Consider the following 24,817-nt stretch of genomic DNA (forward strand, 5'->3'; position numbering starts at 1 on the left):
AGTTAGATATAATCAATGAGAAGAGAGAAATGACGATTTTGTAACAAATAGGCTTGGCAACAAATTTATTGTACTGTTGGGGATATATGGGAAAAATGTGACTGTAAAGATGTGCAGATAGAGCCAAAAAGAGTTACTTTAATTTTCCTCCCACAGTTAAATCTCTTTTTAAATTTCTTTTTTCAAAAATTTTGGATCATTTTTCTGACACTTGCCCCAAGTGTCCTCACACCAAATGATTATCATCTCTTCGGTCACACTGCTATTAATAGTGCTTTTACACCAATTCTACATGATCTTATCTGGACCTTTCTTACCCCATTAATATTCCTTTACTTCACTGAGCTTATAGAGATCACCAGAACAAAAGTACTTGAACATATTCCCAAACTCCTTACCATAGGCTTTTAAAATTTAAGTGGAACTCAGATGACAAAATTTATTTATTTTTTTTATTTTTTATTTTTTAAATGAGAGTTGCAACGTTTATTTCAGGTTCTCTCTCTCTCTTTTTTTTTTTTTTTTTTTGTATTCTTTTTTTCTTTTTTGCCACACAGGCAGTATGTGGAAATTCCTGGGCCAGGGATTAAACCTACGCCACACAGCAGCAACCAGAGCCACAGCGGTGAGAACACAGGAGCCTCAACCCGCTAGGCCATCAGAGAACTCCCAAGATTTAATAATTATAACACTTGGTTCATGGCATGTTTCATCTTTGGTCCATGATCACTTTTAGTAAATGTATTAATTAGAAACTAAAATAAAGTAAAATTTTATGGAGTTCCCATTGTGGCGCAGTGGTTAACAAATCCGACTAGGAACCATGGTGTTGCGGGTTCGGTCCCTGCCCTTGCTCAGTGGGTTAATGATCCGGCGTTGCTGTGACTGTGGTGTAGGTTGCAGACGCGGCTCGGATCCCGCGTTGCTGTGGCTCTGGTGTAGGCCAGTGCTATAGCTCCGATTCGACCCCTAGCCTGGGAACCTCCATATGCCGCAAGAGCGGCCCAAGAAAATGGCAAAAAGACAAAAAAAAAAAAAAAAAAAGTAAAATTTTAGGTACCTGATTGTAAATATTAGTAAATATAATGACAATTAATGATTAAGAATCAATTATAATGATCACAGATAATTTGAGTGTCTTCTACACTCAGAGAATTGTGTTAAGTACATTTCTTTCAAATCTCCTAGTGATTCCATAAGAGAGGTTCAGTTTTATTATACCCATTTCACCAATGAAGAAACTGAGTCTCGGATAAAGTGGCAAAGCCAGGACTTGGATTAAGAACTGTAGGGTTTCAGAGTGCATGCTCCAAACATTATTCAAGTCCAGCACCACCAAATATACTTTAAATCGTCCCAAGGGTCTAGAAGCATCAATTAACCTGTTTCCTTTACCCCAACTTCTCACTTCCCTCAATCAATTACACATAGAAACTCTCCTTCAAAATCAAATCTGTCAAGGACAGAATGGTGGTAATTCCTTCTGATTTTCCCTTTATCTATCAAACCCCTCACAAGTAAGTTTATTTTAACTTATATTTCCAATTTTTTGAAGCAAACCAAGGCTAGCTTCCACACCAGAAAATCTTCAGCATACAGTAGTCTGTAAAAATATCATATATAGTAATCACTTTTCAGTCTTTATCCTGCTTACTCCTTCTTCAAATTGGATACGATTAATCATCCATTTAAAAAAAATTTCTTCTGTAATTGGTTGCTATTTATGTTTCCTATCCCCAAGTCTTTTTCATCATTGTTTCTGGATAAGAATACCTACGTATTTAGATATTTGGTAGAGATTTCTCAGATTCAAAGGAAGGTAAATCCTTATCCTTGCCACCAGAGGAAACATGATAATCCAGTGTCATTGGCCGTGGATTGGTTTAAGAAGGGCATGTAACCTAGATTTGATTGATGAGATAGAGAACAATGTATTCCGTGAAAAGTTTTCTTTCCTAAATTAAAATAAATATCTCAAAGTGGAGAAGGCTCTTTTCCCTGCTTTCAATGTTAATGTGATAGATGCCTACATGTTAAAAATGATAGTATGAACAGCAAAAAATGATAGTATGTACAGTCTAAAAAATCTTTAACTGATGTTAGCAATGCTGTACCTTCTGACATCTTATAATGTGAAAAAACATAAAACCTTGTTTTGTTTATGGGACTATAAATAAGGAATTGTTACTTAAAGCTGAATGCATTCCTAATAAATGTATAACAAAGCTCTCACCTTTTCTCCTATACTTCGCTCTTCTTTTATTGTCTTTTACTAATACACAGATCCCCCACCACCCACATTCTTTGATAGTTGATGGGACTGCAGAGTCTATACTAAGTTTTTTTTTTATCATAAATATGCTTTATTATTTTAAACAACCTCCATTTATTGAGGATTTCTATATCTGTAATTCTAGCCTTAGACCTCAGAATAGTATATCCAAGACTATACTGTAGTACATAAATAGATATCCCTTAAGAATCTCAAAGTTAAAATGCCCAAGGCTGAACTCACAAATGATTCTACCACTTTTAAAATATCTAAGAAATATATGACCATTCATTTAGATGCCCAATCCAGGAATCTACATAGCACCCTTGTTGCCTCCTTTGCCTCATATCCTGGGTGGAAAATTATACCTCCTGAATATTTCTCAGATTTTTTTTCCTTGTCTTCATTTCCACTGTCAGTTCTTCATTCTGGTTTATTTATATTCTCACCTTAACGACTGAAAAGCCTTCCAAATGATCTCTCTGCCTCCAGTATTACCTAAGGTTATTTTTCTATATACTATGCCTTCAGATCTATATCTAAAAATCAAATATAATCATGTTATTCTATTATTTGAACTTTTGGGTTTACCATTAAGAATACTGAAAATGCAGTAGTATATCACATAAGACCCTTTATGAACTGAACATATTATATATTTTTTCAAATTTCTCTGCCTTTACATATGTTTTAATTTTGTGCTATTTCATCACAAAGTGGAAGCATCTTTGGCTCTAAGACCTGATAGACTTCAGTTGCCATTCCATCTCTGCCACTAATGGGCTATAGAAACCAGAACAAGCAATCCAATAATGCTGATGAAATTTATTTGTCCGTAAAATGGGAAAAGAATAACTTATTTCTCCTGATGTTTTGAGGACCTGAGAGAATAAAACTATCTGGCACAAATGTTATTTCCCTTTTTTCCTTCCTCCTTCAAGACATAGGCTGGAGTGCCTGTTGTGGCCCAGAGGGTTAAGAACCCAATATAATGTCCATCAGGATGTGGGTTCAATTCCTGGCTTGCTCAGTGGGTTCAGGATCCGGCTTTTACAAGCTGCTATGTAAGTCTCAGATGCAGCTTGGATCTGGCATTGCTGTGGCTGTGCTGTGGGCTGGCAGCTGCAGTTCTGATTCGACCCCGAGGCCTGGAACTTCCCTCTGCCACAGGTGTGGCCATAAAAAAGAAAAAAAAGAGAGATAGGTTAAATGTCACTACTCTGAAGTATTTATTGAAGACCCTAGGAAGATTAATAGCTTCTATATCTAAATTATTGTTATAGCCTGTGCATTCTTTATAATAATTATAGTATAGTTTTTGCATATTAGTTTTTTATTTTCAACTATGATTTCTGAGAAAAGGAACTTGTAGCTGACTTTGTATATTCCAATACTTAGCACAAATTCTGGCACAATGTAGGCAAGACTAAAGGATAGTCTTCGCTAACATTCATATGATAAGGAATGTTAAACAAATTCAGAAGCCTAAAGCCCCTCTGGGGCATTTGGAGTAAATCTCCACCAAATGACGTTGGAATTGAACTCATTCACTCAGTCACTTGCACATTGAGGGGCAAAAATCTAGAAGTCAGCCACTTCCCCACCATGTGCCTTTCAAAGTGACCTCAATACCCTGCATTTCCAACTAGATCCTAAATCTAAGATAATAAAAGTAGAAAAGTACAAATTTCCCCCCTTTTACTTTTTCCTCAAACAAAATGTGTAATAGGTGCTGCAGAGTATCTGCCAATTTCCCCTGAGCTACAGTGGAGTATTAGCATAAAGCATGCTATAGAAATATTGCTGAACAGACAAACATTCCCACTTGGGAAAATTCAGTCTAAAATCAAAGTCCCTATAAAAAGCAATTTGCTACATGAATAAAGAAGAGAGCTTTTAAATATCCTTGAATTCATATTCTTAAGATATTTGATGTGCATAAACTAAATTAGAAATTCAGATAAACCAACCTGAAAAAATGATGACATTTGCCATTAAGTTAAAAAGATTATGAAATACAAAACACTACCAATGAAGTAAATATGTATATGGAAATATTTAGATTTTACACTGCAATGCCTCTAGTTTGTGGAATTTTTATAATTTTATATTTTTCCTAAATATTAATTCTTAATTCCTACATTTTACAAGTAATATTTATGAATTTTCTCATTTCAAAGGAAAGTGTGAAAATAGTGGAGGAAATAGGAAAAATGATATGAGCAATTTCAAAAATAGTATAATTTCAAAATAAGAGCACAGATTCAGGAGCCAGACTACCTGAGTTTGAATCTCCATCTCCTTGATTTATGAGCTATGTGTCCTTGGATGATTTGCTTCATCCCTGTCCCTCAGTTTCCTCACCTATAAAATAAGGATGACAGTCATATACACCTTATAGTGTTGTTGTGAGGATTAAATGAATTAAGGCATAGAAAGCATCAGAGCATGCTCTGGCACATATTAAATACCTAAAAAGTTTGTTTTTCAAGTAATTATAATGGTTTTTAAGGTTTGGTCATTCAGTTTTTTCCAAACATAGGGATAGCTTTCTCTACCAGATTGTGCTCAGTTGGAATGTAATAGCCAAGACATAATTTTTTATTTCCACCAATCTAAGTGAGAAAAAAGGAAGGAAAATTGAAGTTCCTTCAAACATCAATTTAATAAAGATCTCTTTGAAGAGAAATTCACCTCATAATGTAAGAGAAATTATGAAAGTGAGACCAGAATGATATACAACAAGACAATTGAAGATGCTTCAACTAAAGAGTGTAAGCAAAAGGAACCTGGAGATAGAGAGAGAAAAGATAGAGGAATAAACTGTAACCAGTTGCTAGGATTTGGAGACTAGGTTTTCTAGGTACCTGCTCAGGTGCATGTTTCACTCAGCATAAGCTTCAAGAGATTGAGACATAGGAAGTTAACAACACCCTTTGTGGGTTGCCACCATTTCTCAAAACAAAGAGTTAAAAATAGTTCATATCATTAGGAAGGACATCAATTAGCAGGACTGGATATTGTCCATACTTTTTTGTCTAATGGAAATCTGGTCTTCTGTGTACACTGATTTTCCCAAAGGTAGATTTTCGGAGTTACAGGGAAATTGAGCAGTTCAATATGATGTTGATCAGCCATTTTTTTGCTCAATGTTGTGTTCTTTTTTGTCACAATTGAAGAATTTCAGGTTTACCTTAGATGTGCCTTGAGTTATTGCCTGCTAAATGAATGAGTATTTGGCACCAATATAAAGTGTAAGAAAGTTATCACTGCATACCCATAGCTGCTTGTCACACTTGGAATTTAAAGAAATAATGGATTGATATTTGAGCAAATGAGGGGCGTTTCAAAAGTAGTGCCAAATTACACTAAGAAAAATCTCACTTGGGATTTTTTAAAACTAATTTTTTTCAAGCAGTTTTAGGTCTACAGAAAAACGGATCAGAAAGTGTAGAGTTCCCACATTCTTCCTCTCACACACTCTACAAGTTCTTCTTCTTAACAGCTTGCTTTAGGATGATGTATTTGCTACAGTTGATGAGCCAGTAGTGATACACATTTATTAGCTGAAGTCTGTAGTTTACATTACAGTACACTCTTTGTTTTGTACATTCAGTGGGTATTGAGAAATGTATATTGAAATGTATGCATCATTATATAATCCTACAGAATAGCTTCACTGCCTAAAAACCCTCTGTGCTCAGCCTATTCATTCCTGTCCCTTAACCCACCCGTGGGAACCGCTGATGTTTTTACTGTGTTCCTAGTCTTGTCTTTTCTAGACTGTCTATAGTTGGAATCATATAATTTGTAACCTTTTTATTTAAAATTGTTTATTTTACTTTGTAGCCTTTTTAAGACTAGCTTAGCACTATTCATTTGAAGTTCTACCATTTCTTTGTTTTCCCCTCACACATGCTGCATGCAGACGTTCTCAGGCCAGACATCAAATATTTGCCATAGCAGTGACCCAAGCTACAGAAGTGACAATGAATAATATTCCATTGTGTGTATGTACCAGTGTATTTATTCACTCACCTTCTGAAGGACATCTTGGTTGCTCCCAAATTTTGGCAATAATGAATAAAACTTCTATAAACATTCCCTAGGTTATAAACATAATATATGATAATGGTTTTTGTTATACATGGTAGAAGTATGTCTAGTTTTGTATGAAACTGCCTCGCTGTCTTTTAAGGGTTGTTTGCCTTTTTAAGTTTTAACTTTAGGGTTATATATATGTTCGTATATTCTTGAAATATATGTTCTGTTATATACTCTAAAATATATTCCAGTTGTATATATTAGCCCTTGGTATATATAGGTGTTCAGTGGCTTGTCCATTCATTTTCTTAACAGTATTCCTTTTTAAGTTGAAGTATGACTGACATACAATATCGTTTATGTTGCAAAATGATCATTGCGTTAAATTAGGTTAACATCTGTCACCATATGTATTTATAGAAATTTTTTTTCTTTGGATGGTAACTTTTGAGTTTTACTGCCTTAGCAACTTTCAAATATTCAATGCAGTAATTAACTATAGCCACCATGCTTTATGTTATAACTCCATGACCTAATTTATTTTACATCTAGAAGTTTGTTCCGTTAGGCGTCCTTCACCCATTTTCCCACCTCTCAACCTTCATGTCTGGCAATAAAAAATCTCTTCTCTATCTCTGTGAGGTTGGGTGTTTATTTATTTAGTTTTAGATTCCACATATAAGTTAGTTCCTATGACATTTGCCCTTCTTTGTCTGAGTTATTTAACTTAACCTAATGCCTTCAGGGTCCATCCATTTTGTCACAAACAGCAAGATGTCATTCTTTTTGTGGATGAATGATATTTAATTATATAATATATATTATATGTAATATATATGGCTGAATATATATGCAATCATCTCACATCTCACAATTTCTTTATCTATTCATCCATCAAGGGACACTTGGGTTTTTCCTCATTTTGGTTATTGTAAATTATACCACTGAACATATCTTTTAGAGATACTGTTTTTGTATTCTTCAGATAAATAGACAGAAGTAGACTTGCTGGATTTATTTTCAACTTTTTGAGGAAACTCCATACTGTTTTTGACAGTGGCTACAACAACTTACCTTATTCCCATCCTCTCTGACACTTGATATTTCTTATCTTTTTGTTAATAGCTAGTCTAACAGGTGTGAGGAGATATTGTGATTTTGATTTGTCTTTTCCTTATGATTAGTAATGTTGAGTCTTTTCATACAGCTGTTGGCAGTCTGTATACCTTCTCTGGAAGAATGTCTATTCTAATCTTTTGCTCATTTTTAATTGGATTTTTTTGCTATTAAATCATGTGAGTTCTTTTCACATTTTGAATATTAACTGCTTATGAGATATATGGTTAGAAAATGTTTTCTCCTTTCAGTAGGTTGCCTTTTCATTTTTTGATGTTCTGCATCTTTGATGTTTGATGTGCTAACACTTGCTGATTATTGCTTCTAATGCTTCTAATTTCAGTGTCATATCCAGAAAAATCACAGCTAAGACCAATGCCAAGAAGCTTCTAAGTTTTCTTCTAGAAGTTTTAAAGGTTCCATCTTACATGTAAGTCTTTAATCCATTTCGCATTAACTTTTTAATATGGTGTAAGATAGTGGTCCAATTTCATTCTTTTGCATGTGACTTTCCAGTTTTCTCAACACCACTTATTGAAGAGCCTGTGATTCTCCTATTAAATATTTTTAGCTGCTTTGTCATAAATTAATTGAACAGATACACATGGGCTTATTTCTGGGCTCTCTAATTTGTTCCATTGATCTATGCCTCAACACCATAACTGTTTTGATTACTATAGCTTTGTAATAGAGTTTGAAATCAGTGCATGTGATGCCCTCAGCTTTGTTCTTTCTCTAGATTTCTTTGGCTAGTTGGGGTTTTTTGGGAGGGTCCTGTACAAATTTTATAATTTTTTAAAATTTTATTTTGGTAAAAACTCCACTGGAATTCTGATAAGGATTGCATTGAATCTTTATATGCTTCCTATCATATGGGTATTTTAACAGTATTCTTTCAATCCACTTGCATAGATCTTTCAAATTATTTATGTAATCTTCACTGTCTTTCATCAGTGTCTTATAGTTTTCAATGTGTAGATCTTTTACCTCCTTGGTTACATTTTTTCTCAGGATTTTATTCTTTTTGATATAATTGTAAATGGGATTTTTCTTAATCTCTCTTTCTGATATATTGTTATTAGTGAATAGAACACAGAGAATTTTCTGTATATTGATTTTGTATCCTGAAATTTTACTGAATTCATTTATTGGTTTGATCAATATTTTAGCGGGTCTTTAATGTTTTCTGTTAATAGTAACATGTTATCTGAAAATAATGACAGTTTTGCTTGTTCTTTTCCAGTTCTTATTGATTTATTTCTTTTTCTGGTCTGTTTCTCTGGCTGGAACTTGTAGTACTGTGTTGAGTAAAACGATTGTGAGTGGGTATCCTTACCTTGATCCCGAACTTAAAAGAAAAAGCTTTCATCTTTTCACCATTGACTAAGATGTTAATTTTGGGATTTTCATCAATAAACTTTATTATGTTTATGTAAAATCTTTATATTTTGTTTGTGGAGAGGTTTTATCATGGAATTGTATTTAATGTTTTTAAATACTTTTCTGCATCTATTGAAATAGTCTTGTGGTGTTTATTCTTCATTCTGTTAATCATCTATAATATATTAATTGATTTGCATGTGATGAACTGTTCTTGACTCCCAGGGATAAGTTCCACTTGGCCATGTTGTATGATCATTTTAATGTGCTAATGAATTCCATTTGCTAATAATTGTGTTGAGGATTTTCGCTATGTTGCTCAAAGGTATTGGCCTGTATTTTCCTTTATATGGTCTTTGTCTAATTTTGATATAAGTGCTTCCTAAATATTGGTGCTGGCTTCATAAAATGAATTTAGAAGTAATCTTTCCTATTTAACTTTATGAAAAAGTTTGAGATGGATTTTTATTATTTCTTCTTTAAATGTCTTTTAGAATTCACCAGTGAATCCATCTAGTCCTGGGTTTTGTTAGGGGATTTTGATTACTGATTTGATCTCCTTACTTCTTATAGTTTTGCTTAGATTTTCTGTTTTTTTTTTTTTATGATTCTATCCTGATAAGTTGCATGTGTCTAGAAGTTTATCCTTTTCTTATAGGTTATCCAATTTGTTGGCATGTAGTATTCATAGTAACTCTTATGCTCTTTTAAATTTGTGTTATCTGTTTTAATCTCTTCTTTCATTTATGACTTTGTCTCCTCTTTTTCTTTGTCTAGATAAAAGTTTGTTGTTTTCATTTATATTTAAAAAATACTATTCTTAGATTAATTTGTTTATTTTTTTAGTCTTTCATTTGTTTTCTCAGGAAGCCACCTGCCCATTTCCTTTGTTTTTGTTGCCCCCAGGGGTCCAAATTTCGCTGGTTCTATCAGTGCTTGTGTGATGCAAGATAGAAACTGGCCTCTTGGGTGGTTACCATAACACTGTAGTCCTTGCAACAGCTCCACCTTCTCTTTTTCCCTGGGAGAAATTTAGGGATGATGTGATCTTTCAAGGTACTGAGCTGTGTTGGTTTGGGAGAAGTGCTTTTTCAGGTAGAGAAACTGCTCTTTCCCAATTCAATGAGGCTATTCTCAGTGTTTCACTCATTTGGTCCATTGCAGCTTCTTTACTGCATTCTGGACATCTCATAAAGGTATTTTAGCATGCATAGCATTGTTAAGTGTTTCCCTGGAGTAATAAGAGCTGGGATTTTCTGTTCCACCATCGGACTGGTGTCACTCTCCCAAATATGCACTTTGGATTTCTGCCATATTCACTTTCAACTTGGCTATTTGATTTGTAAAGAAGACTCGTAGATCTTTAAGAATGACAATATATTATGCTAAAATTAATCAGGTGGTAATTTCAATCATATCTGTTGTTCCAGATATGAATTATTGTTAGATTAAATCAGTATTCATCTCATTGCTCACGTATAATTATCAGTCTAGTAAATGCTTTCCTCCCTCTATATTTTTTAGTAAAAATGTTCAGAAAAATTTCGCGGAATTCGCGTGGTGGCACAGTAGTTAACGAATCCAACTAGGAACCATGAGGTTGCAGGTTTGGTCCCTGGCCTTGCTCAGTGGGTTAAGGATCTGGTGTTGTGGTGAGCTGTGGTGTAGGTCGGATTCCACGTTGCTGTGGCTCTGGCATAGGCCAGTGGCTACAGCTCCGATTCGACCCTAGCCTGGGAACCTCCATATGTCACGGGAGTGGTCCAAGAAATAGCAAAAAGACAAAAAAAAAAAAAAAAAAAAAAGACAAAAAAAAAATTTGCCTTCGGTGGGCAGGTCCATCCAGCACAATACGTTCATTGTTTTATATCAGGCCTCTATTCTTTCTCTAGTTATCTATTCTATAGGATATCATTCAGGTCCATTACACTGCTCATATCATGCTGATTGGGCCTGACAAGCAGGAAGTAGCAACACTTTAGACAACTTTGCAAGACAGGATGCTAGAGAGTGTGAATTCTCCCAAATTCACAGATTTATCTCTTTATGATACTTTCTGGCGGGGGCCTACTCTTTTAGAGTAGATACTATGGTAGTTGAAGTTTCTAAGACAAATTCGAATACTGTATGGAGATATTGGTGGACCCCTATAAGTGAATCACACTGTAGATTTTTCATATAGAATGTCTTTTTTTAAAAAAATACTCAGAAACCTTGTGTGGTTTGCTGCTTGGGCAGTGTGGACTGAACACTTGGAGTTAGCATGTGACTTGAGCTCCATAAGAATGAACTGAGTAAAATTCCTATAAGACCTTTAAATAATTGATTCTCAAGTCAGAATGATTTTGTCCCTCAGGTGACATTTTGAAATGCCTGCAAATATTTTTGGTTGTCACAGTTTGGAAGGAAGGGTTTGCTGTTACTGGCATCTATTGGGTATAGACCCTGGAGACTGCCCCAAATTCTACAATACATAGAACATCTCCCCACAACAAAGATGTAGACTTCCTAAAGTATCAGTACAGCTGAGGGCTGAGATACCCTGCCTTACACCAGTGGGTCCTCTTCCTAGAGTTTTGTAAATCACATAATACTTTGTGATACAAAACTATGTGATTCCCATATATCTCCTTTGTGTTACATAGTACTTTCAATTGATTTCAAAACTTGTATGTAGTCTGACAATCCTGTGATTTTGGTTTTGCTTTAATAGAAGCTCAACTGTCTTTGCTTTTATCTCTTTACTTTGAAAATAGTATGAAGAATATGTTTATATTTTGATGTACTCCCCAGTAATTCCTGAACTCATTTATTTTATCATCTATGGAAAGATACAGGAAGATAATAAGCAGTAGTGTACTAAGTTCAGTTTCTAAAATTTTATCTTTATAGGTGTATAGTTGATTTACAGTTTTATGCCAATTTCTGCTATATATCATAGTGACCCAGTCATGCACATTTATACATTCTTTTTCTCATACTAACTTCCATCATGTTCTATCCCAAGAAATTGGATATAGTTCCCTGTGCTGTACAGTAGGACTTCATTGCTTATCCACTTAAATGTTAATAGTTTGCATGAACCAACCCCAAACTCCCTTCCATTCTCCTTCCTCCCTTTCCACCATGGCAACCACAAGTCTGTTCTCTATGTCCATGAGTCTGTTTCTGTTTTGTAGATCAGATCATTTACTATTATGAAGAGGTAGGGTATGCTATAGAAGACTGTGGGAAAGATAACTAATTTGTACATGACAGTGTGGTCTGTGAAGAGTATCAGTTTTATTTATAATTTCCATATTTATACATTTTATTTAGTGTTCTTGCCTTATTTTACTCACAAGACCCTGCATTGAAATGCAAAATAGAATTAGTTATGGAAAGAATGTGGGCATATTTTTGATCTCAGGGGTAGAGCTGTCCATGTTTCACATCACCTGCAACATAAACTGTAACTGTCGTGTAAATATCATGGATCAGAATTAGTTTTCTTCTAGGTTAGTTTTCTAGGGCTGCTGTAACGAATTACCACAGACTTGGTGGTTCAAAAAAAAAAAAAAAAAAAACCTAGGAATTTAAGCTTTCAAAGTTCTGGAGGACCAATGTCCAAAATCAAGGTGTTGATAGAGCCATGCTTCTGTTGAAGACTCTGGGAGATAATTTTTCTTTACCACTTCCAGCTCCTAGTGGCTTCTGATATTCTTTGGCTTGTGGCAGCAAAACTCCAATCTCTGCCTCTGTCTTCACTGAGCCTCCTTTCTGCGTCTCTTTGTGTCCCTTTCTGTACAGTGTAAGGTCATTCAGTGGATTTCAACACAATCTCATCTTGATTTACCTTAATGAAGATCTTAATTTACCTTAGTGAAATCTGCATAGCTGTTTCCAAATAAGCACACATCCTGAGGTTCTGGTGAACATGAATGTTTTGGGAACATTATTCAACCCAATGTACCTTCTATTCCTAATTTTCTAAGGCTTTTTCATTAGAATTTATTAAGCGTGGGTACTGGATTTTATCAAATGCTTTTTCTGTATCCATCAAATTGTTTCTATGATTTTTCTTTCTCATATCTTTAACATGTTAAATTGATTTACAACTGATAAAGAAACCTTACAGTCTAGGAATAAAGCTGAGTTACCTTGGTGTTTCGACCTACTTATATATCACTGGTTTTACTTTGTTACTGCTTTTTCAATTTTTGTGACTGTGTTGAAGGGATACACAATTTGGGTTACAATTTTCCTTTATTATAATGTTACTTTATTATACTGTTACTGTAAAAATATTCTGACTATTGATGGAGTTCCTGTTGTGGCTCAGAGGTAATGAACTCGACTACTATCCGGGAGGACTCAGGTTCAATCCATGTCCTCACTTGGTGGGTTAAAGTATCTGGCGTTGCCTCAAGCTGTGGTATAGGTTGCAGATGTGGCTTGGATCTGACATTGCTGTGGCATAAGCCAGCAGCCATAGCTTTGATTAGACCCCTAGCCTGGGAACTTCCATATGCTGCAGGTGTGGTCCTAAAAAGTCAATGTATATATTCTGACTATTGAAAAAAGAAAGGATTGAGAACTGCTCTTTCATGGTAATTAAGAGGAAGAGGGAAGGTGGGAGGAGACAGGTAGAGATATACAGAAACAGAGAGAGATAAAATGATAGCTGGTGGGAAACTCAATCAGAATAACAGGAAAAAATTACCTGGTCAAATCTTCAAAAAAACATACTGAGTGGTATTTATTATTAGATAGATAATAGAATGTTATTAATAGGATATATCCACAGGTCTCCCTCAGTGGGTCGGGGATCTGGCATTGCTGTGAGCTATAATGTAGGTCTCAAATATGGCTCAGATCCTGAGTTACAGTGGCTGTGACTGTGGCTGGCAGCTGTAGCTCTGATTCGACTCCTAGCCTGGGAACTTCCTTATGCCACAGATGCAGCCCTAAAAAGAAAAAACAAAAACAAAAACAAAAAAAAAAACAACAAAAAACAAAACCAAAACAGAAAAAAAAAACAACCAAAAACCTGAAAACAAAACAAAACAAAAAAACAGGAAGGATATATCCTGTCCTTCTAGTTTGCCTTTGATAAATTAACTTGGAATTTAGGCTTTCTGGGACACAACCCACAAAAAAATATTAATACTTACTCTGTAATTATTGGAATATGAAAGGGAGTGATTTCATGACCAAAACAGATTTCATGACTTTTTGTAAGGTATATCCTTCATGTATCAGTGGAGACCTCATTTTAAATCTAGGTCAAAGAGCATCCTATTGCAATAAGAAAGAACCTGGGGAGTTATATTTACAGTCTCAGATTTTGCTTTACTTGTTTCTTGCAATTTCCTCTATATTTGAGTTGTTAGAAAAATTGAAACTCAGTAAACTCTGTTTCTTATGTGGTTGATTTGACACTCAGACCCTTTATTTTATCCCACCTTATAAACTTTTTTTTTCCTTTTTAATATATTTCTTAAGAAGTTTAAGAATTTGTTTCCTTAAATGTTTGCTAAATTTAATGAAACCATTTAAATATTTCTCTTTTTTATTGAAGTGGGATCTATCAGTCATATTTTAGCCAGATGATAGAAATCACACAACTTATTGGTGCAATGAGAATTTAACTTAAATCATCATTGCCTATGTATAAAGTATTTAACTAGGTAATTGAATGGATAAATGGTTGTTAACCTCTCCTCAGCCAACCTAATGCTTGTGCAATGAACCCATGGAAATGAAGAGGATGTCTTGGTAAAAAGGGAGACTGTGTAAGATCTAGAGTAGGCCTCTTACACAAGTTTTTGTTAACTTCTGCCACTATAGAATGATTGGGCTTTCAGCAGTATAGGTAGATCCTTGAAATGGTACCATCTTTTGAGGACAGAAATCAATCGCTTGAAAGTAGTTACAGACATTGAACTCCTAAACCAGAAGATACCGAGATTTGTCCTTCCTGGTATTAATAAATATTCTGAGCATAGATTATCTTTCCTACTTTGATTGCTTTGGCAAGCACTGCTATCCAAGTGTTCACAGTGTTGGATTTCCAAAATGAAATTGTGCATATTATTTCCTTAAGCCAAGAGTACCCACATTGTAGAGTAGAAAATGCACAAAAGCACGATAACTGTGGAACCAATTGATCCTATCATATATTGCACAACTGGGATCTGATAGAACATTGGAATAGCCTGTTAAATTATAACTGAGACACCAGTTTGAAGATGACACACTGCAGATCTAGGGTCTGTCCTTCAGGATGTATATATTGAATGGTCTTCAAATGGTGCTATGCCCCCTATAGATAAAATACATGGTTCTGTAAACCAAAGGGATGGAGGAAATAGTAGTTCCTCTTATCTTGAATCTCAGCTAATTTCTGGTGCTGTTTCTGTTTTCCGTCACTGAAATATTAGGAACTGCTGGAGTGGAAAAAATGCTTCTTTGATGAGACATAGTATATATTCTAATACACCTAGTTTTTTAACTGCTTATCTGTTATTTGAAGTTCCTCATGTTAGAGGAACAACAATCACAAGAATGAGTTATCTCATTTTTTATCCCCAGTTTGATAAATATAGGCTTAATGCTTCTTAATGGGTGATACAGTGAAGACTATTTTTAAGGAGTTCCCACTGTGGCACAATAGCTTAAGAATCTGACTACAGCAGCTCAGATCACTGCGGAGACCTGAGTGCAATGGGTTTCAGGATTGGGTGTTGCCATGCTGTGGCACAGGTTGCACTGCAGCTCGGATTCAGTCCCTGGCCCAGGAACCTCCACATGCTACAGGTTCAAGCATTAAAAAAAAAAAAAAAAAAAAGAATATTTCTAAAACTAAGGATCCACTTAGTCGTCCCTTGGAGGCTTCATAGTTTATGATAAGTGTAAAAGAGTAATTATAGCAACAATAGGCTGACAAGAACATTTTAACCAGAAGTTCAGACTGCTCATAAATGAGCTGGGTTACCTCACTGAGCAAGCAATATGGATCCATAGAACTGGATGAGGATGAGGGGTCATAGAAGAGAATATTGATTAAGAGCAACAATACTGCTATAGCTTGTGCTTCCTGTGTAGAGTCTTTCTCTTATGAAATTGAAAACAGCTACCACTTTAAAGAATCTATGATAATTGAGAAAGAAAAACAGAACTGGAAGAATTAGGCTTCCGGACTTCAGACTTTACCTCAAAGCTACATGATACTAGCATAAAAAAGAAATGTAGATCAATGGGAGAGAGTATAAAGCTTAGAGATAAACCCATGCACCTATGGTGAACTAATCTATGACAAAGGAGGCAAGAATATACAATGGAGAAAAGACAGTGTTTTCAGTAAGTGATTTGGGGAAAACTGGACAGCTACATGGAAAAGAATGAAGTTAGAACATTCTCTAGCACCATAGAGAAAAATAAACGCAAAATGAATTAAAAACCTAAATGTAAGCCCAGATAGGATCAAAATCCTAGAGGAAAACATAGGCAGAACGCTCTTTGATATAAATCACAGCAACATCTTGTGTGATCCTCCTCCTAGAATACTGACAATAAAAACAAGCAGAAACCAGTGGGACCTAATTAAACGCAAAAGCTTTTGCACAGCAAAGGAAATCACTAAAAATGAAAAGACAGGAGTTCCCATCGTGGCTCAGTGGCAACAAACCTGACTAATATCCATGAGGATGTATATTTGATCCCTGGCCTGGGTCAGTGGGTTAAAGATTCAGCATTGCCATGAGCTGTATTGGAGGTCGCAGATGCAGCTTAGATCTGGTGTTGCTGTTGCTGTAGTCTAGGCTGGCACCTGAAGCTGCAGTTCACCCCTTAGCCTGTGAATCTCCATATGTTGTGAATGCAGCCATGGAAAGCAAAAAAAAAAAAAAAAAGTTAAGACAACCCACAAATTGGAGAAAATCTTTGCATGTGAAGTGATAGATACGGGATTAATCTCCAAAATATACAAATATCTCCTACAGCTTTATATAAAGAAAAAATCTCAAACAACCCAATCAAAAAAATGATCAAAAGATCTAAATAGACATTTCTCCAAAGAAAACAGAGACATGGGCCAAAAAAGACATGACAAAAACGCTCATCATCACTAATTATTACAGCACAGCAAATCAAAACTATTAATGAGATATCATTCCACACTAGTCAGAATGGCCATTATCAAAAGTCTGTAGACAATAAATTCTGGCGAGGGTGTGGACAAAAGAGAACCCTCCTATACTGCTGGTGGGATTGTAGGTTGGTACAACTACGGTGGAGAGCAATGTGGAACTTCCCTAAAAACTAAATATCGACCTACCATATGATACAGTAATCCCACTCCTGGGCTTATAGCTAGAGAAAGCCATAATTAGAAAGGATACATGCACCTCAGTGTTCATTATTTACAATAACCACGATGTGGTAATAAGGCAAAAGTCCATCAACAGAGGATTGGAAAATGCAGATGTGGTACAATGGAATATTACTTGGCCGTAAAAATGGATGAAATAATTCCACCTACCAGCAACTTGGATGGACCTAGAGATTATCATACTAAGTGAAGTAAATTAAAGAAAGAAAAATATTATATAAGATCACTTATGTGTGGAATCTAATAAAAAATGATATGAAAAGACTTATTCACAAAACAGAAACAGACTCAAAGATTTCAAAACCGAACATATGGTTACCAAAAGGGAGATGTTGCAGTGGGCATTGGGAGATGGGTTGGTTTGGAACATTGGAATTGGCAAATTTACAGTACTATTTGCAAAATCAATTGGTAACAGGGGTCTACTAGAGAGCTTAGAAAAATCTATTAAATCTCTGTAATGACCTCTAAAAAAGAATTGGTATATATGTATATGTATGGCTGGTTCACTTTGCTGTATACCTGCAATACAACATTGTCAGTCTCCAATACTCCAATAAAATTTATTTATAAAAAAAAGTATCTAGGTGTTCCCATCATGGCACAGTGGAAATAAATCCGACTAGAAACTGTGAGGTTGCGGGTTCCATCCCTGGCCTTGGACAGTGGGTTAAGGATCTTGCCTTGCCATGAGCTGTGGTGTAGGTAGCCGACATGGCTTGGATCCTGCATTGCTGTGGCTGTGGCATTGGCTGGCAGCTGCCGCTACAATTGGACCTCTAGCTTGGGAACCTCCATATGCCCCAGGTGTGGCCTTAAAAAGCAAAAACAAAAGAATCTATGACTGGATGAGGTAAAGTTATGTAAGGAGTAAGTTAACCTAAATATGCCCTAGGATTTATAATTTCCAAACAAGGAGATTGTTCTCCATTGCTAGCACCTCAAAATTTTACCTGACAACTTGTATCTAGATTCCTTACACATACGATATGCTGTGTGGGAAAGGCTGCGTGCCAAGGAGCTAATGTACTCTCTAAAAACAAACAAAAAAAAGGACTCCAGCTTTCCATCTTCATTTCCCTTAGTTGGGACCTTTCCAAATCACAGAATTTATAGATCTCCCATAGGAACATAATAATCTATACCCAGGTACATTTATCTACATTCTTCACTTCTGTGTCTCAATCCCTTACTCCTTTAATGATGTTTCTAAAATCAAGCTTCCAAATCTACTTCCTGGAGACAAGTTTTATCTTTGGGTTTTCTTCTGAGTTGACACAACTTGAGTAACTAAGCAGAGCTACTAGTTCTTCATATATCCAATGTGATGACTCCTAACTTCCAGCAAAGCAAGACTATGGTTTATTCACAAACTTAATGGAAAGCAGAAGAGATGTTATTATATTTCTCCTATTGTCAAGATAATCCCATTTTTAATAATGCTATTTAGTAATTAGCAGTAGTGCATACTAAAATAGTCTGCTTTATGGTGGATTCCCTTTTCCCATGGTACTTAAGGCAATGAGTAGATGCCCTACAGCATAGCAGAAGTCTGTTCAACTAGGTAGATGCCATGTGCAGATCTGGCCATGTTAAATGTCAAATGCCTAGCGGAGATGTCCATAGGGCAGATGGATGTAGAGTTTTAGAAGTCCAAACTCAGATCCAGTTAACAAAATCTGATGTAGTGTCCCCATTTATTCAGTCTTTTTATAGCTACCTTCATGTCTTTGTTTCTTAATGTATATATGGTAGGGTTCAAGACAGGGGTAATAATAAAGTCAACAATGAACAGATATTTATCAACTGATGATCTGGGAAAAGGCCATACATAGAGAAACATTCATGGAGTGAAAAACAGGACCACCACAGTGATGTGAGCTGACAAAGTGACTAATGCCTTGGATAAGTCTCCCGAAGAACGGTTCCAGACAGTAACCAAAATGAAGATGTAGGAAAGGATTAGCAGAAAGAAGGTTCCCATACTCATGAAGCCACTGTTGGCAGCAACAATAAACTCAAACCTGGCTCCGTCTGTGCATGCAAGTTTTATGATCCTGGGAAAATCACAATAAAAGCTGTCAACTTTGTTAGGCCCACAGAAGGGCAAGTTTATAATGAAAGCAAATTGAGACATAGCATGAATCACCACAATCACCCAGCCAGTGATGACAAAGGAATCACATATTTTAGGACTCATGATGTTCAAGTAGTGAAGAGGCTTACAGATTGCTGTGTACCTGTCAAATGCCATGGCCATGAGTAATACCATCTCCACTCCTCCCATGATGTGGATGAAGCATATTTGTGTCATACAACCTTTGAAAGAGATTATCTTGTATTTCTTTGGAAGGTCTGAAATCATCTTAGGGACTGTTGTAGAGGCAACCCCCACATCAATGAGTGACAGGTTTGCAAGCAGAAAGTACATAGGAGAATGTAAGTGAGAATCAAAAATTACCAGAAACAAAATGGAGAGATTTCTCAGGATGATTCCTAAGTAGATCAAGGAGAATATCTTCATGAGAAAAACTTCAATTTCCCAAGAACCTGAGAGTCCCAGCAATACAAACTCAGAAACCGCAGACTCATTTGGTCCCTCAATTGGCTTGGGCAGAAGAGCTGATGGTCATATCACCTGAGAACAGAAAATGATGAAAAGTCAGAATGCATTGTACAAAAGTAGATTTCCTATTTGTCTTGCTAGTTTTGTCTGTGGGTTCCATTTTTCCGGGGTATAAATCACTTAATCTGATAAGGAAAAGAAGAAGGTAGAACATTATGGTGACCAGGGAAATGATTACATAAAGAGAAAAAAATGAATATTTTAGATCGAGGTGAATGGAGTTCCTTTCCATCTTGTTCCATCATCAGAGAGTTATGTTGTTTTGCTGCTCAAGATTGATAGGCACTTTCCCTGACTTCTTACTTATATGTTCTCTCAGCTGAATAGTCTCAGCCATTTCAGTCATCTTGACGTTAATGCTCTCATATTAACTTGCAAATTCTCCTTAGTGGAGAATAGGAAATTTTTAAGCCCAAACTGTGTATATTCTGTATTTCACCTTGCTTCTCTCAGAATGTGTGTTTCATTTTTGTTTTTGTTCAGTGTACAAGTTGGAAGTAAGGGGCTCAGATTGAGATTATTTATAACATTTTGCTCAAGACACATGTTATCATGGGGTGTGCTTGAACCTCTATATCAAATAAAATAATGGATGTCGGAGAAGTAACAGCAGTAAGAAAATATTTTTAACCCAAACCTAGTATTGTCGACTTAAAAAAATGCACAACCTAAAAGTTGAGAATTAAGTTTGATTTGGGGCAGATTTAGGACTTAAGCCCGGGAGGCAGTATCTCAAGTAACCCTGAGAAAACTGCTCTGAGGAGCTGATGGGGGAGCTAGGATAGAGGAGTTTTTGCAACAGAGGTCAGGTAGAGACAAAAGATTACTGCTAATAACAGAAAGCCAGACATGGGAATCTTAAGTGGGAGGTGCATGCAGCCATGCACACAATTTACAGAAGTTTACTGCTGGTCTTTTGAAGGTTAATACTAGTCTCAAGGAGCAGACATCACTGTGAAGGATTTTAGTTATTTTCTAGATATGAGGAGATATAAGAATTGGGTTCATAAAATCTTCTCCTCAAAATATCTATAACTATCTGATGACCTGTTCTGCCAGTTTTCCCAGAGCACAGAGTACTTCACCCTTGATCTCACCACTGAGCTCTGCTCTGAGAGTGTTGCTGGTGGGCAGCTGTAGTGGCTCATGATTTAATTCATGTAGAGGCAGATGGCAGGTGCCAAACTCCAGTTCACAGTATTAATAGATAACAGTTATTGATTCCTTCATGCAAGGCACTGCATGGAGCCTGTCTTTTTAACTTTATAAAATTCTCTAAGACACACTCTCTTTTTATTCATTTTACCCGTGGAGAAACTGAGTCTCAGAGGAGTCAAATGTCAGAGCCAGAACTTGCATCTCTAGCTATAGTGCACCGTAATCCATAGCATCAACCATGGCACTGTGCTCTTAAAGGCCAGACCCTATAAGTATATCCTGGATGTTTCCCAAGACTCTACCATTGACTTTTTTCAACTTTTTATTTTCTTTTACCTCTTAGCATAGGGAAGTCTCTTAAAAAATAACATCTGTATTCTTTTCTGACTAAAGAATGCTTATTTGGAAATTTCATACATGAAGAAAAAGTTGGTTAAGATTGATCAGAGTATGGTTCCTGAATGTTGTTGCATTTTGAGCTGAACTTTGATTGAGTCGTCAATGTTGTAGAATGGAGATGTGGGTGATTCACATTCCCATGGAGGCTAATAACAAAAGAAAAGCATAGGAAGAGAAATGAATACATGGTTGAGTGGAGAAGGGCAGTTTAAGATTAGTAAGTGAATGGTGTAGAAAGAATCATCCCATCAAATTTTATGCCAGTTTGAGAAGTTTATAGAGCCACAGGACTGGATGCTGTAAATCCAAAGCTTTATCTTCTCACAGTAGCCTTGGGTTTGTAACAGTTGGCAGTTTGTGCTTCTCTTAGGCTTGGTTCCAACTCTATACAATGTCACTGCCTGTGTTAAGCATCCACTAATCTTCCTGTGTCTATACCTTCCCCGGGCTCCTCCCATTCTCTTTTGATGGCTGCCTGGGCCCCTTGGCTCCTTGTTTTTTAAGCATGTGGTTCTTGTCAAATCTTAATCCCCTTTCAATTAAGTCTCAAGGGTGCAGAAATTCATTTTGTGATTTATGCACTTAGTATTGATTTCTTACTCTTTGACAGGTGGCTTTTTAATGTTAGTGTTAATAATTCATTGATGTTTAAAGATCATCTATGACGCCAAAGGAGCCAATCTTGTGTCTGTGAAACTCTATTACTTATGTCTCATTCATGAAAACACCTCATCTGCCTTTGATAATAAAGCTTGTCGGAGTTCCTGTCGTGGCACAGTGGTTAACGAATCCGACTAGGAACCATGAGGTTGCGGGTTCGGTCCCTGCCCTTGTTTAGTGGGTTAACGATCCGGCGTTGCCGTGAGCTGTGGTGTAGGTTGCAGACGCGGCTCGGATCCCGCGTTGCTGTGGCTCTGGCGTAGGCCTGTGGCTACAGCTCCGATTTGACCCCTGGCCTGGGAATCTCCATATGCCACGGGAGTGGCCCAAGAAATAGCAAAAAGACAATAATAATAATAATAATAATAATAAAGCTTGTAGATTATCTGCCAAAAATAAATAAATAAGAAATAAAATCTCTGGAGTTCCCTTGTGGCACAGTGGGTTAAGGGTCCAGCATTGCTGCCGCTGTGGCTTGGGTCACTGCTGTTGTATGCCTTCCATCCCCAGCCCAGAAACTTCTACATGCTGCAGGTATGGCCAAAAAATGAAAATAAATTCAAATAAAAATCTCTGGATTTTGCGTCCCCTTCTAATTATTCCCTTCTCTACAATTATTCATTGGCAAGTTTGTCATCACATTTTGTTCATTTGTAAGCTATAGCTGGTATCCACAGATTTCTTGTTTATAGAAAGAAATTCTGGATTCTCAATATGTCATATAATAATCACTTTTCAGTAATTATCTACCTTGAACTCCCTGTAGGATTTGACACTGTTTATTATGTACTTGGTCCTAAGACTCCGTCTGCTCTTGGCTCTTGCCCCTCTCAAGCCATTGCCCTTTGCCTCCTTGTTAATGGAAATTCCATTTTTTTTTTTTTTTTTTGGTTAGTGGATTAAAATCTCTCAATTTTAGGAGACAGTAGTCCTATTCCATCTTCAGAGCATCTTATATGATTTTTCTAAACCAGTTACTCTATTCACATTTTCATTGGTCATGGATTGTTGTAAGAAGAGGTATGTAGTCTGGAAATGTTCAATGACGTGTAAACCATTACAAGGAATCTTCCCCAATACAAGGAAAAACTTCATGTTTAGATGGATCTTCCTGGTCCATGTTTCCTGCATTTGATGCTGTTATGCCTGAAAGTAAAGCAGCTATAAGATTCTAAAACCCATATGCAAAAAGTAGCAGTAGAAAGTTAGAAAGGACTCAGGAAATCAAAATGCATACCAGGTCACTCAACGAGTCCACAGTGGCCTTGCTTCTTGTGCCTTTTAGTATCTACGTGTCCATTGCTGTATCTGTAGCTTTATTGCTGTACTCCAGGGTAATATTTACAAAGTCATGTATGGTATACACATGGAAGTCTCACTTCCACCTTCAAGTTAACATGTCAAAATTGAATTCATAATATTATAATCCACTCCAATGCCTTAATAAATATCATAACCATTCCTTCAGAAGCTCAATATAGGGGAGCATCTTGTTTGTACTTTCCATCTCTAATTATAGAATTTGTACTCACGAATATTTCTCAATTCATTTACCTCAAAGTTTACTCATTTTTTTGTGTGTGTGCTTCTAGTCTGTGTATTTTCCCATATTAACAAATGAAGAAGCTACGGAATAATCTCTCTTCCTTGAGTCCAGCTCTTTGCAGTCTGATTCCAGATATGTCTATCTAAAGACAAATATGCTCCTATGGTTTTCGGCCTAAATTTTCAACAAGTCTATCAAGAGAAAATTCTTGAAATCCCACAGCATATCCAAAACGTCTAAGAAGTAAGTATTTGAGTTATATTTGATTTCAGAGGGTATTTACATTAAAATCTTAGGGAATGAATATACCAAAATAGTACTGAATAAATTTCAAAGTTGATTCCTGATAAAAACTCTTAGTAAAACAAGAATTAACTATTATTTTAAATATAATGATTTTAATAGAATTTTGAAACAAATAATCACTATATGCCTATAGATGAAAAATCAACATCAGTGGCTGAAAGAAGGCAACCTGAGGCATTATGTTTTAATCATTCCTATAAACAGGATTAAGAAAGTAGATTCAATTTTTATATTTTTGCCTTAATAGAATGAAAAATGCTCTTGTTGCTGTGGGACTGGAAAAGCAGTGCTTCTCATTCTCAGCTGGTGGGAATATGAAGTGGTACAATCATTCCAGAGAGTAATTGAGTAATAAAAGTTTAAAAAAGTCTTAATTACAACACAGCAGACCAGGTGGAATTATGTTGAAAGGATACAGACAAGTGACCAAAATGTATCTGTAATGTTACTTTACTTATAAACATTTAATAAAACAGGAACTCATTAGAAACAAAAATTAAGAGGAAGGGACTGATTAAGTAAGTGGATAGACTCAGCATTGGTTTAAAAATGATTAATAAACCTATATTAACTAGCGTGCAAAGATATCAGTAAGTCAAGGAAAAATATACATTAAAATGTTTTAATGGGGGGGCAAATGTCATTTTACAGGAATTAATATTAGATTTTGCCACAGATTTCTATAGGTGTTAGGATTTTAAATAATTTTATGTTTGTTTCTTTATCCACACTTGATTTGCTGAGGTTTTAGAGGTAATGTTTGTTTTTTTCTGATTTAAAAACAAATATACCAAAATTAATTGAAGGGATAGGAACACCTATAAAGGAGCCATTTCCAAGACACCGTATCATGCAGGGTTTAGGAACACAGACCCAGGCACCAAACTGACTGTATCCACATATCCTAAATTTACCAGCAGGTTGTTCTAGGGTGAGTTA

General features: G+C 36.0%; 1 protein-coding gene and 1 pseudogene across 4 annotated transcripts in view; one reads left to right on the forward strand and one right to left on the reverse strand.

The window, feature by feature from the left end:
• LOC100153496 (olfactory receptor 4M1-like) overlaps positions 1 to 24,817 on the forward strand; it is a 231,804-nt gene that overhangs the window by 86,448 nt on the left and 120,539 nt on the right. For all 4 annotated transcript variants that reach the window (XR_014809257.1, XR_014809258.1, XM_084966999.1 and 1 more), the window contains exon 2: positions 7,776 to 7,862. Coding sequence is in view for 2 of the 4 variants with exons in the window: in XM_084966999.1 (XP_084823125.1) it covers positions 7,776 to 7,862 (87 nt within the window). In the remaining 2 variants the exon portion in view is untranslated. The remainder of the gene's footprint in view (positions 1 to 7,775; positions 7,863 to 24,817) is intronic.
• Positions 18,679 to 20,155, reverse strand: LOC110258556 (olfactory receptor 4F3/4F16/4F29-like; annotated as a pseudogene).

The sequence above is a fragment of the Sus scrofa genome, chromosome 7 (assembly GCF_054392235.1).
Source record: "Sus scrofa isolate SSC_HxYL_T2T_F1_AM1 chromosome 7, Sscrofa_HxYL_maternal_Yorkshire_Landrace_v2.0, whole genome shotgun sequence".
Lineage (NCBI taxonomy): Eukaryota > Metazoa > Chordata > Mammalia > Artiodactyla > Suidae > Sus > Sus scrofa.